General features: G+C 37.3%; 1 protein-coding gene across 5 annotated transcripts in view; it reads left to right on the forward strand.

The window, feature by feature from the left end:
• The first annotated feature begins 228 nt into the window (after window positions 1–228).
• LOC117410925 (ubiquitin carboxyl-terminal hydrolase 34) overlaps window positions 229–12,838 on the forward strand; it is a 103,928-nt gene continuing 91,318 nt past the window's right edge. For all 5 annotated transcript variants that reach the window (XM_034017882.3, XM_034017883.3, XM_059025482.1 and 2 more), the window contains exons 1-3: window positions 229–573; window positions 6,739–6,826; window positions 8,036–8,459. In XM_034017882.3, the coding sequence (XP_033873773.3) occupies window positions 531–573; window positions 6,739–6,826; window positions 8,036–8,459 (555 nt within the window). In that variant the 5' untranslated portion in view covers window positions 229–530. The remainder of the gene's footprint in view (window positions 574–6,738; window positions 6,827–8,035; window positions 8,460–12,838) is intronic.

Consider the following 12,838-nt stretch of genomic DNA (forward strand, 5'->3'; position numbering starts at 1 on the left):
CATTTGTCAATTTAATTAGCACAACTGCACTTACAAGCCGTGAACTCAAGCATAGCTCAGTCGGCTAGAATTCTCTGGTTGCTAGGCAGCCATCTTGCCACCTCTTCGCTTCTCCCTTCCTTCCGCCTGAGAGTGACTCAGTCCCTTTTCTCCAACGGAGATGGGAGCCCGAAAAGTTCCGAAAGGGAGGAGGGAGAGTGAGGCGGAAAAAGTCGATGTTCAGCAAATGCCCCTATCTTCAAAATGGCTGCCGTGTCTGCTCCTGGCAGTGCTATTCCGCTCGGAGAGTGACTCTGACACCCTTATTCCTTCTCACTTCCAACTCAGTCTCGGAGACTTTGAAAACAAATCTCATTTGCATTTATTCACCTCCCCCATCTCCTTCTCCTCCTCCTTCTGCCTTCAACATCCTTCAGGGCTTTTTTTTTTTTTTTTCTTTTTCTTCCTCTCTCTCAAAACAACCAGCTTCCAACACTACTCGAATCAATCAACAATTTCCAATGGTTTGAATACACTTTTTTTAATGAACAATGTGTGAAAATTGCGCCGAACTGGTGGAGGTTTTAAATGAAAGTAAGTAAACCATTAACACTTTAACGTTTTGAAGCCATATTTTTTGTGCTGCTTCGTTTTCTTTTTTTATCTTATTTTATTTGTTTTACTTTTTTTTTTTTTTTTTTTTTGCAGTTTCTGTCTTTACCACTAGTATTGCGACTACTAGGCCTAAAAAGGTACATTTATAAATGTTACATATACCGTATCAAGGAGGGGCTTGGATTTCACTTAGGACAAACAGCTGGAAGATGAATTACTGACTTCTGAAATCACCAATTTATAAATTTAGTGGAACATTTTACGCCACTGAAAAAAAGTTACATTGGAACGCCAATATCATCAGCTTGCCATAAATTAAAAGTTAGTTATTTTCTGTTTTCATTTTAGTGACTTTTAGTGTTATTCATACTTTATTCAATGGTTTACGAAATGCATTTTTTTTTTTTTTTTTTGCAGAAACACACAGGTGTGTAGATTTTTTTTTATTTTTTATTATTGAAGCCAAATGTAATGTAACGTAACTGTCCATTCGGTTGCACATGCAGCCACTCGAATAGGCATCAGTCTGGAAGTGCAACGTTTTCTGTTTATTATAAATAATCGTAATGCTTATACTTAGTGTTGCTTGAAATCTATTTTAATTATCTCGAACCGGTTGTGTAAGCACCACCAGTGCAAAATACAGTACTACTAGATTCTGTTTTGTGTTTTTTTTTGTTTCGTTCAAGGCCCGTTTTTGTGTTTTGCATTTAATATTTGTCTCTGTCAACATTAAATCAGAATTACAGAATGCCACAGTTCTTTTAAAATATTTGTTTATGTGCAAAAAATACATTTTGGTCCTAGTCAATTGTTTCTATTCCGGTCCGATCAATTCTGACAGCAGACTCTGGCCTGGCTGAGTGAATGCAACATGTCAAACTGAAGTGGGGGGGACTAACTGATTTTGACCTGCGCTGCACAAGCAGGTTTAGTGTTTTTGGTTAGATACTAGGGGCGGTTTGTTCAGTAATTTTGCAAATGACTTGACAGCGTTTTCAGACAAATCCTATACATTTATTTACACTGTCGATTCCAAATGTTCAGTTCATCGTGAGATGCACGCCATCTGGATAAAATATTGTGAACAATGATGTTTTGAATGTTTTCAAAGCAGTCTGACTTGGTTGAGTGAATGGGCAGCCATCTTACTGTTATTTATTCCGTTTCAATACAAAGATATCTCACTTACTAAATGTAATTCTCAATTTTTAAAATAATATAAAATCTTATGCATATATTCAGTTTGCGTGAATATTAACAACATACTTGTATTTTTTTTTTTACAATTGATACATAAACATTTTAAATGTACCTTTTAATTTTGTTATTCCTGCTATTTGATAGGTAAAGTTTTATTAACTTTGAACATTTTCTAACCTCACTTTTTGACACGTACTTACTTTAAAAATATATTGCTTTAAACTGATAGTAACCAGATGATTAAAACATTTAAACCATTTGACTGATTTTTTTTTTCTTCTAAAATGGCTACTAAGGTTATTTTTAGATGATCCTAGATGGAAGCATCATTTATTTTTAAAACACGTTAATGGCCTTATTATTTTTATTTTGTATTTCAATGGGGACAGATAGCCACTGTTTTTCTGTTGAGATTTAGTACACTGTATGTTGCTTGTTCTAGCACTGAAGGAAGAGACTCTGTCCACTACAGTAGGTAAGATTGAGGTAATTTTTAATCAGTTGCAATAATAGCCCCTTTCACACTGGCCTGCACTACCCAGGTTGGAACCTACCCGGGTCAGGACCCGGTGTCATGTGGGACGGCTACGTGATTTCACACTGCTTTTATAAAGCAGGGTTGACCTGGGTGACCGATGCAAGTACACAATGCGCGTATCAGTGCCCTGGAAGCAGCTTGTTACGGATGCTTCCATCCAAGCTTTTCTGGATTGAACCGTCGGCCCAAGTGTTGATTATAGCAAACATTTCTTCATCCCTGCTGCAATCTGTCTCATGGTGTGTCTCAAGCAACAAAAATATGGCTAAACAGAATAAACAAAAACGTTCCTGCGGAAGTGAAACCTTCATGCAGGCGTGGCTGTTTGTTATTTTGTCCGTCGTCATGCATTTTGTTTTGCTCAACTGGGTCAAAGCGTGTTGACCCACATCCTGAGGTGGGTTGCTGGGACCCGGGTACCACCCAGGTACGTGGTTTCACACTACATGGGATTGTCACCCGGGTAGCCAGAACCCAGGTCCGCACCCGGGTAGGAGTGCCAGTGTGAAAGGGGCTTAAGTTTACCTTCAGTAGACAGGGTGTCAAGTAGGGTCATATTTACAGAGATAAAGCACAGTTGCACGTAGCTTGTGGCAAATATGTGAAAGATGAACTGGGGTCGAAATAAACTCATGAATGGGAGGTGGGGGGGGGGTGTAGATTTCAGCCTGATCAGGTCAAGTTATATAGTGGGTAATAAATGTGTTTATTTTGGAAAAAAGCCATGAAAACAATCTGTTGACTGACCAGTTTGAAAGTTCTACTCCCACGATCCCTTTGGCTGTGTGAAAGGGTTATGATGGTATTGTTTACAAGGATGATACCATATCATAACTTTTAGTTCTGTAGCAAAAACAAAGTGAATTTAAAAAAAGTTAAATATCTTCTATTTTTACATGCTGAATTTTGTTCTCTTAGTTGTTCGCCATTTGAAGAACACTTATATGCATTTATATATGTATGTTTTTCACAATTATTGCTGTAGCACTTAATTGCAAGTTTCAAGAGCATACATCTGTATTGATGAATATATCATCGTAGGTTTGCTTTTGAAGCATGTTTAAAGCAAATCATAGTAATATACCTAGAAGTAAATATATACAAAAATTATACTTGCCCATTATACTGTATGACTTAAAAAAGGATAAAAAGGAAGTTCTACACTTTATCCAAATGATCAATTATTCGATATTTATTAATCTTTTGATTACAAAAATAGTTTGCCACGGCCCCACAATAGAATCCCCCAAAAAACTGAAGGTCCTAAAGGAAATGTTGGGGTCCCAATAAAGTACAAAGTCTTAATGTTATGGTACACATGCTTTTTTCTTTATTTATTAAGGTTTTCACAATTTAACAATAACAATAAGAAACAAGCACTAAAAGCCAGAAATAGACGGGTTTTTTTCTGTCTAAAAGAACAAAGACCAAAAAGCCTAATAGAATCCACAAAAGCAGAATTCCATAAAGATCAAAGGACAAACAACCATTCTTCTCAACCAGGCATCTGCCACTGCTCTCAATATTAAAGGAGACCAAATGCTCCAGAACCTTAAAGCATTTAAATGTTTAGTAACATTTGTTGCATAATAACAATAGAGAAAATTATACATTTTGAATATGACAACACATTTTTTTTCTGGTTTAATATTATGTTTAATCTTGAAATATCTATTTTTAGACAGTGAAATAAGCTGTTGTTTACTGTGAAAAAATACAGCTCTACCTCTTAGGTTTTTAAACAGTTATGTATACTTGGAAAGCAGTCAGCAAGAAAGCCTGAAATGGATTCTAGCACGCAACCGTACACAGGAGGTTACGTGAAAGGGGCGCAACTTAGTGTTCAGTCCAATAGAAGACTTTTCCATATTTTCCTGTTCTCCACAGCGGGAACTACAATGCAGAGTTTAAGCCCGCCAACATTCTGAAGCTTGCACTTCACGCAACACAGCTGTATTACCTGAATGATTTAAAAATAAAAAATCTTCAGTGGGGCTGCCCGTGTCAGATGGCCAGTTGCGGGTCCCAGGGATGCAGACAACTGCAAACCTGAGAGACTCAACAATATGCAGACATATGCATTGGTTTGTTGAATACTTAATATCACAAGAAATATTGATGTAGCTAGGTTATGTGGGGCATGTCGGGTTGATGATGCTATCACACCTGCTAAAAAAAGATCAACATTGATAAAGGTATATGGCACATGCGCACCGCCCAGTATATTTGGAAATACCCAACCAGACACCGCAAAATCCAAATGCTATCTATTTTGAAAACCCCTGAATTGGATGAAACTTTTCAGACATCTGTTTTTTTCACTGTATGCATCAGACACAGATTTGTAACAGGAATAATACATTGATAGATGTATATACTGTTTCTGTTATGTACATCTTTTAAACCTTTTGTTTACAACAATACGTTTTTTATTATTAATTTTGTATTGCTCTCCTCCTGGTGCGTGAGTAGTGGTAAGCCAAAATGTTTTATAAAGAGATACCAAGATGGTGTAAAATGGCTATCAAATGTCCAACACCCCATAAACCTGCTGGAGTGGTCAACCACTTTTCTTCAGGATGCTGTTAATGTATGTAAAAAAAAATAATAATAAAAAAACAACAAAAAAAAAATGTTGAATGTAGATATCAAATGATAATGCTGAGAGGACTATTGGATTACTTCTCTATGCCCACACTGTTAATGTATAGAGCCCCAGGTCTTCTCTTGCAGTTCTCAGACAATGAATTCTTAAGATTTTGCAGCTTTGGCAGGCTGTTATTGTGAGACACGTGGTGGCTGATTCCAGATAAGTTGATAGTGCGGGAAATTCCTCCCAGTCTTAACTGCTGCTGGATTTAGTCAACTGATTTAACTGCTGCCTCCTTCAGTTTACACATATTGCTTCCACAGTTTGTGAGGGGGTAGGGCGGCTCACACTCCATTTAAAAAAAAGCATTTGTTTGTAAAACAGGAAGGTGTCTGTTTTTGAGAGATTAATTCAGAAGTACTTATTGCCGATGATTTTGCGTGCTCCATAATTTGCCCAGTTTAATATGATGTTTATTTGCTTTCTAAACTGAGAGCTACAAAATACTCGGAAAATCTCGCACCTTGTCTTTCACTTGCATCTCTCTTGCTTCTTCACCATGAGCTACAGTAATTCATTTTATGATGCAAATGCTCCATTATTAAGAGACCAGAAGACTAGGGTTTCAGATGTTGTGGGTTTGTTTACATTGGACAACACAAATTTGCAAAGTTTCAGGAGGTGTAGCTTAGCTTAGCCTGGTTGACAGATATTTCCTAAGGGTGTTTTTCCCATAAGTTTAATGAATGTCTTTGGAGGATCAGCGATCTATATCCCAGTCCTGAAAAAAACACAGAATTGAAATCAACGAGGCAATTGACGTGGTGACTGTTCACAGTACAGTTTTTAGGTACTGGTATCAGTGAATACCATGATCGTCCTGTTTTGACACGTTTTCCTCCTGTTATACTGTAGGATAAATTCCTTAGAAACAAGTGAACATTTGTTCTGTAGTGTAATTCTTATGAATTCTGTTTTCTTGGTGCAATAGTATACTGGAACATTTTAGAGAGACCTAAAACATTTATGCCATATACCTGCAATGAAGTGTTGTAATGTAAAAATATCTTATTTTCTATGGCCTAGCCTTTGGATAATATATTGTATAAATTATACAGACACCATTTTTATAGGCTTAATTTGAACAGTATGACTGTGTATGCAAGCACAAGCCATTAACAAGTAGCCTCTATCTTCCTTAACAACATTTAGTTAATTCATGGATTCATGCAGGGCTTCCAATTCAGAAGTCCCCCCTGTGAACATGGTAGCGTATGAAGCTGAACTGAACCTCTGGATGTGGTTTTTCATGGCTATGCTTGTGATTTGCAGACATACTCACACACAGATGTTGGCAGTTACCCTTTAAACTATTGATTATATGATAGGACATTTGATAAGCGAGCCTATTGATTGTCATTTCACTGTTTTAATAATGTGCAACTATTAGTTTGTAAAAAAAAAATAATAAAAAAAAATAACAAATTTAAATCCAATGTGGATCAGGCAGATACTGTTTAATTTTGGTTAAGAAACGTTACTGCTTTCAGTCACATTCCCAGGCATGTGACTTGACCCTGAATTTCAGAAGAATATAGTACTGCTAGATTTGTATGTTCTGTGGCATTAAATTGCTTCTTGCAGTTTTGATTTGAAAAACAATGCTTGCATGCATTGCGTTCAGATATGTTCATCGCATGATTACATTTTTCTTCAAAAAATGTTGGTGACACTTGTAGAAATGAGTAAGCATCCAACTTTCATTGCCACTTTGGGTGCTTGTGCTAATTTTTGAAATCTTCTATTTTCACAGTATCGGACACAGATAGCACTGATGGCTTGCAGCTAAAAAAGGATCATGCTCTTAGGATATTTAGTTACATCAATTCTTGGACCCAAAGGTAAGTTTATCATTTTACTATTATGAAGTTTGTTTATTTGTATTACTGGCACATTTTCTAAACCTCTGCACATATCAGTAATTCAGACCACATGCAAAAAGTATCAACTCAAGATTAATATTGCTGTCCTTGAAATCTTTAAAATAAGGCCCTTCCTGGTGGTTTGTATATTGTTTGCAAACCACAAATACACTAGAGACTCCCATGCACTGTTTGTTTTCATAACTGTGGTTACAGTTTAAACAGTGACTGTTGAAATCATTTGTAACTCCCATTACTGGTCTTGTCCAGTAACAATTAACCATTTCAGGGATTGAAATAAGACTTGCCCATTCCAGGTTTTACTACGAGCTTGATTAACCTCAGTGTGTAACATGCTCAGGTGCGTTCCATTAAACTAGTAAAATGAGGAATGGATCTGCTATGCATTCATCCCTGTATTTCACTGACACGTTGTTTTTAACCTCTTGCCATTTCAATGATACTGATCACATATTTGTGAATATCCATTTTACTTTGTTTACAACCCATTTGATTAGAGATGCTATAATTGCTGCATTATGCCCCTGGCTACGCTAGGTGCTAATGCCAGCCTGAGACCACCTCTGATATTCACAGTTTACCAAGACAAAAAAAAAAAAAGCCAAGTGGTGGGGATTTCATTTTCAGCTCCCACCAAGGAAACAAGTGGAACTCCTAGTACATTATGCTATGTAAGGCTCTGCTTAATTATACAAAGTACAGCAGAATTATGTATAGCAAATGTAGCTGAGTTCAGGTAAATGTTAGGATTCAAGCTTCTGTTGTATTGGGCAGCAGTGTGGGGTAGTGGTTAGGGCTTTGGACTCTTGACCGGAGGGTCGTGGGTTCAATCCCCAGTGGGGGGACACTGCTGTTGTACCCTTGAGCAAGGTACTTTACCTAGATTGCTCCAGTAAAAACCCAACTGTATAAATGGGTAATTGTATGTAAAAAATAATGTGAAATAATGTATAACGTGATATCTTGTAACAATTGTAAGTCGCCCTGGATAAGGACGTCTGCTAAGAAATAAATAATAATAATAATAATAATTGGTGAATACAACCTAAAATGTCCTTTTAGATGTAACAATTTACCCATAATGCTGTAATTCAATTCCAAGATCATAATTTTTTTTTTCTTGGTTTTCTTCCTCCAGTTTCTAAATACATGTGCTTTTGTCTACAGGCAGTGTCTGTGTTGCTTCAAGGAATACAAGCATCTAGAAGTTTTTAACCAGGTGGTTTATGCACTCATAAACTTGGTAGTCACTCACGTTCAAGCTCTTCAGGACCAGCTTTGTAAATCTTGCACTAATAATACTGATTCCGATTGGGCAGACGTGACTCAGCAGAGCGATGAACCTGTTAATGTGGAAAGAGATTCCAATGAAGAAGAAGGGGAGAGTGAAGGACAGAACACAACAGAGAGCAAACCGGACAGCTCAAAGGCTTGTGGGAGAACGGAGGATGTTTCAGCAAAGAGCCCTGACGCCTTTAGCGCTTGGAACAACGAGGAGAAAGAAAAGCTGCTGTTATGTGTGGCAAAGATATTTCAGATCCAGTTCCCTTTATATACTGCGTACAAACATAACACTCATCCTACAATAGAGGTAGGCTGTACTGCACTTCACATTGAACATACTTGCTTCAAATACCATTCTTGTTTATGAAATTTGAAGTAAGCTTTGATTTTTGTGTGACTAATATAATTTTGTTCCTCCGTGTGGCTGGTGATTGACTAACTTATTGTCCACTTCAGGAAGAAGCACTTTGTAATCATTCAAGTAAACAGTACATTTGTTATGATTTTTAGTTGCCATTTTGCGCTGTTGTGACTTAGATTTTTTTTATGTAGCTCATCTAATGAAACAGAGATATAACTTATGTTTGAAAGTACAGTGACTTAAAATATTCACCTACCCTGCTAGTTTGTGATGCTAGGGGGTGGAAGGTTTGTTGCCCATTTTATTATGACTGCCACTACATTCAGTGGTAGGAAGGTAAAAATAACATTGCACCTCTGATGTTTTACTTAATAAAATATTTTTGAAGAGAGGATTCAGGGATGGCAACATATTTAGTAAATTCCAAAACATGTAGACTGTATCGCACATTGACTCTTTTATTTAATTACCAGTATTTTCATTCCTGGGTGCTACCTCTGGGATAAGTCTCCCAAATATCCCAATATTGTTCACGATTAATGCAAATAGAGGTGCGGCTCCATAGTAATAGATTGTAGATCAAATTTCCATTCTTTTATTATTTAAAAATAACAAAGTTAAAAACAGAACAACGTTTCGGCCAGATGGCCTTCATCAAGCTTAGTAAAGTCATCAGAGTGTGGTTAATGGGCACTTAATATTCCAATATATTATAGCAATATATATTAGATAATATTTACTGGAATTATTTTGTTAGCAGCATTGTTATTCCTAGATAAAGGATAACATTTTGGGGATACCACTACTCTTGTGAGATGGCATGCTCATTAAATTAATTTGCATATATTTGATTGGACAATTATCTATACAAGAATATCAAGTATTTAGTAAGCAAGGCATAACGGGATACAAATGTCCCATCCCCAATGTTTTGCACACAGTTTTATCCCATTGGCCCCATGGGATCCTTCTTTGACAATTCACTGTCTCCAAGGCTTTTTGGTTTGCTGGTTTGTTTACTACAGTAAAACTTATCTATTCTGTGTAATTCCCTGTTGAAATTAATGGTGTGATACCCTCTCCAATCCGGAACCTGTCTATTCTGAAATGTGGTATGATTTTTAAGTCTCTTCTGTCTAAAATTAATGTAAATCTGACCATGCAATCCGGCACCGGTCACCGATCAAGTTAAAAACCAGTATTAAAAAGCAAGACAATGCGTGTATGCTGAATTCACGTCCCGCTGGCGCCATTCTGAATTATGCAGTTGTTTAACAAAAAATTATTAAAGTCGACACTTCAGGCTATCTCTTGAAATAAAATGTGCTCTTTCCAAGAGAGCTGAACATTTACCAAAACCAACACAAAAAGAGCTGAGTGAAAAATTAAAAATCGCAAGGCAAACTGTTTCAGATGTTCTGAATAGAAAATATGCCTGCTTAAAAGTTACACTGAGAAAACCTGAAAGCCAGCAGAAAGCTCCTGAATTCTGAATGCAGGTACAATTTAAACAGGCTTGTGCTAATAACATGTACAGATTTTGTTGACGAATTGCTTTGCTTAAAGTTTGTTGAGGCATTATCGTTTATTGTACTGTGTATGTACAGTAATACATTATTTTTGTACATTATTTAACACGTTTTGTAATTTTACCTTTTTGTACATACAGTATTAGATTTTTTTTAAATTATTTTTTTTATACAGTTTCTAATTCAGCACAATTTTCCTGCCCCAAATTACACTCTACAGGTTTTTTTGGGGTATTTGATGGTTGTCAAATGTAATCGTAGTAGAATGCTGGAATACTAGTGATGCCAAATTTTAGTTCTGAGAGAGGGTCACACAGGGTTTTATAGCTTAGCTGTAAAATATTCCAGTATATCAATAGTGGATTTGCCATCCTAGTGTTAAAAAAGAAACATGTCAACAATAAAAAAATGCATAATGTACAGTACCGTGAAAAAGTATTTGCCCCCTGTCTGATTTTCTGCATTTTTGCACATTTATCACATTGTATTTGGTCAGATTTTTTTGTGGGTTGTAGTAGTATATAGAGGAAGTCTGAGAGAAGAAATGACACCAAAGAAGTTTGGTGCTTCTTTAATTTGTTTGGTGTGCAAGGTAATCAAACATGCAATCTTCAGGTGTGAAAAAGTTATTGCCCCCCCCCCCCCCCCCCCCCTAGTTAACTCAACCCAATTAAATGGATAATTAGGGTCAGCTGTTTGAGTACTTTGGTTAACAACCAGGCCTGATTTGGGCCAGCCCTGCCCAATATAAATCTGACTAACTTTGGCCCTTACCATCAGAGTGAAGTTGTCAGCACACAGGTTCTAGAGCAGGGGTGGGCAATCCTGGTCCTGGAGGGCCGGTGTCCCTCCTGGCTTTTGTTCCAACTGTGCTCTAAATTACTTAATTAGACCAATAATTGGTAATAATCAGTACAATTAAGTAATTTAGAGCACAGTTGGAACAAAAGCCAGGAGGGACACCGGCCCTCCAGGACCAGGATTGCCCACCCCTGTTCTAGAGGCACATCATGCCACGAACAAAAGAAATTCCTGAAGACCTCCGGAAAAAAGTTGTTGATACCTATCAGTCTGGAAAGGGTAACAAAGCCATTTCTAAGGCTCTGGGGCTCCACCGAACCACAGTCAGAGCCATATTGTCCAAATGGAGAAAGTTTGGGACAGTAGTGAATCTTCCCAGGAGTGGCTGTCCTTCCAAAATCTCTCCAAGAACAAGGCATAAAATCGTCCAGGAAGTCACAAAGAACCCTAGAACAACATCCAGGGATCTGCAGGCCTCTCTCGCCTCAGCTAAGGTCAGTGTTCATGACTCCACCATCAGAAAGACACTGGGCAAAAATGGGATTCATGGCAGAGTAGCAAGGCGGAAACTTGCTCACTAAGAAGAACATGAATGCTCGTCTCAAGTTTGCCAAAAAGCACTTGGATGATCCTCAAGAGTTCTAGAACAATGTTCTATGGACAGATGAGTCAAAAGTGGAACTTTTTGGCCGAAATGGGCCCTGTTATGTCTGGCGAAAACCAAAAACTGCATTCCACAGTAAGAACCTCATACCAATGGTCAAGCATGGTGGTGGTAGTGTCATGGTTTGGGCATGTTTTGCTACATCAGGACCTGGACACCTTGCCATCATTGAAGGAACCATGAATTCTGCTCTGTATCAGAGAATTCTACAGGAGAATGTCAGGCCATCCATCCGTGAGCTGAAGCTGAAACGCAGCTGGGTCATGCAGCAGGACAATGATCCGAAACACACAAGCAAGTCTACATCAGAATGGTTGAAGAACAAGAAATTTAAAGTTTTGGAATGGCCTAGTCAAAGTCCAGACCTAAACCCCATTGAGATGTTGTGGCAGGACCTGAAACGAGCAGTTCATGCTCGAAAACCTACAAATGTCACTGAGTTGAAGCAGTTCTGCATGGAGGAGTGGGCCAAAATTCCTCCACGGCGCTGTGAGAGACTAATCAATAACTACAGGAAGCGTTTGGTTGCAGTTATTGCTGCTAAAGGTGGCATAACCAGTTATTGAGTCTAAGGGGGTGATTACTTTTTCACACGGGGGCATTGGGTGTTGCATAACTTTCTTTAATAAATAAATGAAATATGTATCAAATATTTGTGTTATTTGTTCACTCAGGGTCCCTTTTATCTAATATTAGGTTTTGGTTGAAGATCTGATTACATTCAGTGTCAAAAAAATGCAGAAAATCAGACAGGAGGCAAATACTTTTTCACGGCACTGTACATGTACCTAATAAAACAATTGTAGTAAGTCTTACATAATATGTATTACCATCACTTTGTAGATCTCACATTTGCCTATATGAAACTCCCAGAATCGAGATGCATTGGTTCAGATTTAAGTACCAATCCCTGCTTTTCCAATGAAAGTAGTACAGCATTGAGTATTATTCTCAATAATTACCATTATAAAATCTAATTTACCTTTACCATTATGCATTTTTCACGTAGGAAAATCTGAAGTCACTGAAATTATAGCAATATATATTAGATAAGATTAACAAGAATTATTTTGTTAGCAGCATTACTTTAATACAACACTGATTCAAGACTGATTTAAATGGTTGTTTATCCATAGAGAAAATAAAATGTGTTACATACAACATTAAGACCAAAGGATAGCATTCTAGAAATGTTTTATGTTTTTAAATGTATTTTTTTTTAATCAACACTTCTGACAAATAGGCAAATTAAATGAATACCCAGTTTCTAGTTAATAGTGCAGATGCATTAGTAAACCTGTACAAGGCCATACAGTGTCGAGAAAAAGTTT

Source organism: Acipenser ruthenus, chromosome 6 (assembly GCF_902713425.1).
Source record: "Acipenser ruthenus chromosome 6, fAciRut3.2 maternal haplotype, whole genome shotgun sequence".
Classification (NCBI taxonomy): Eukaryota; Metazoa; Chordata; class Actinopteri; order Acipenseriformes; family Acipenseridae; genus Acipenser; species Acipenser ruthenus.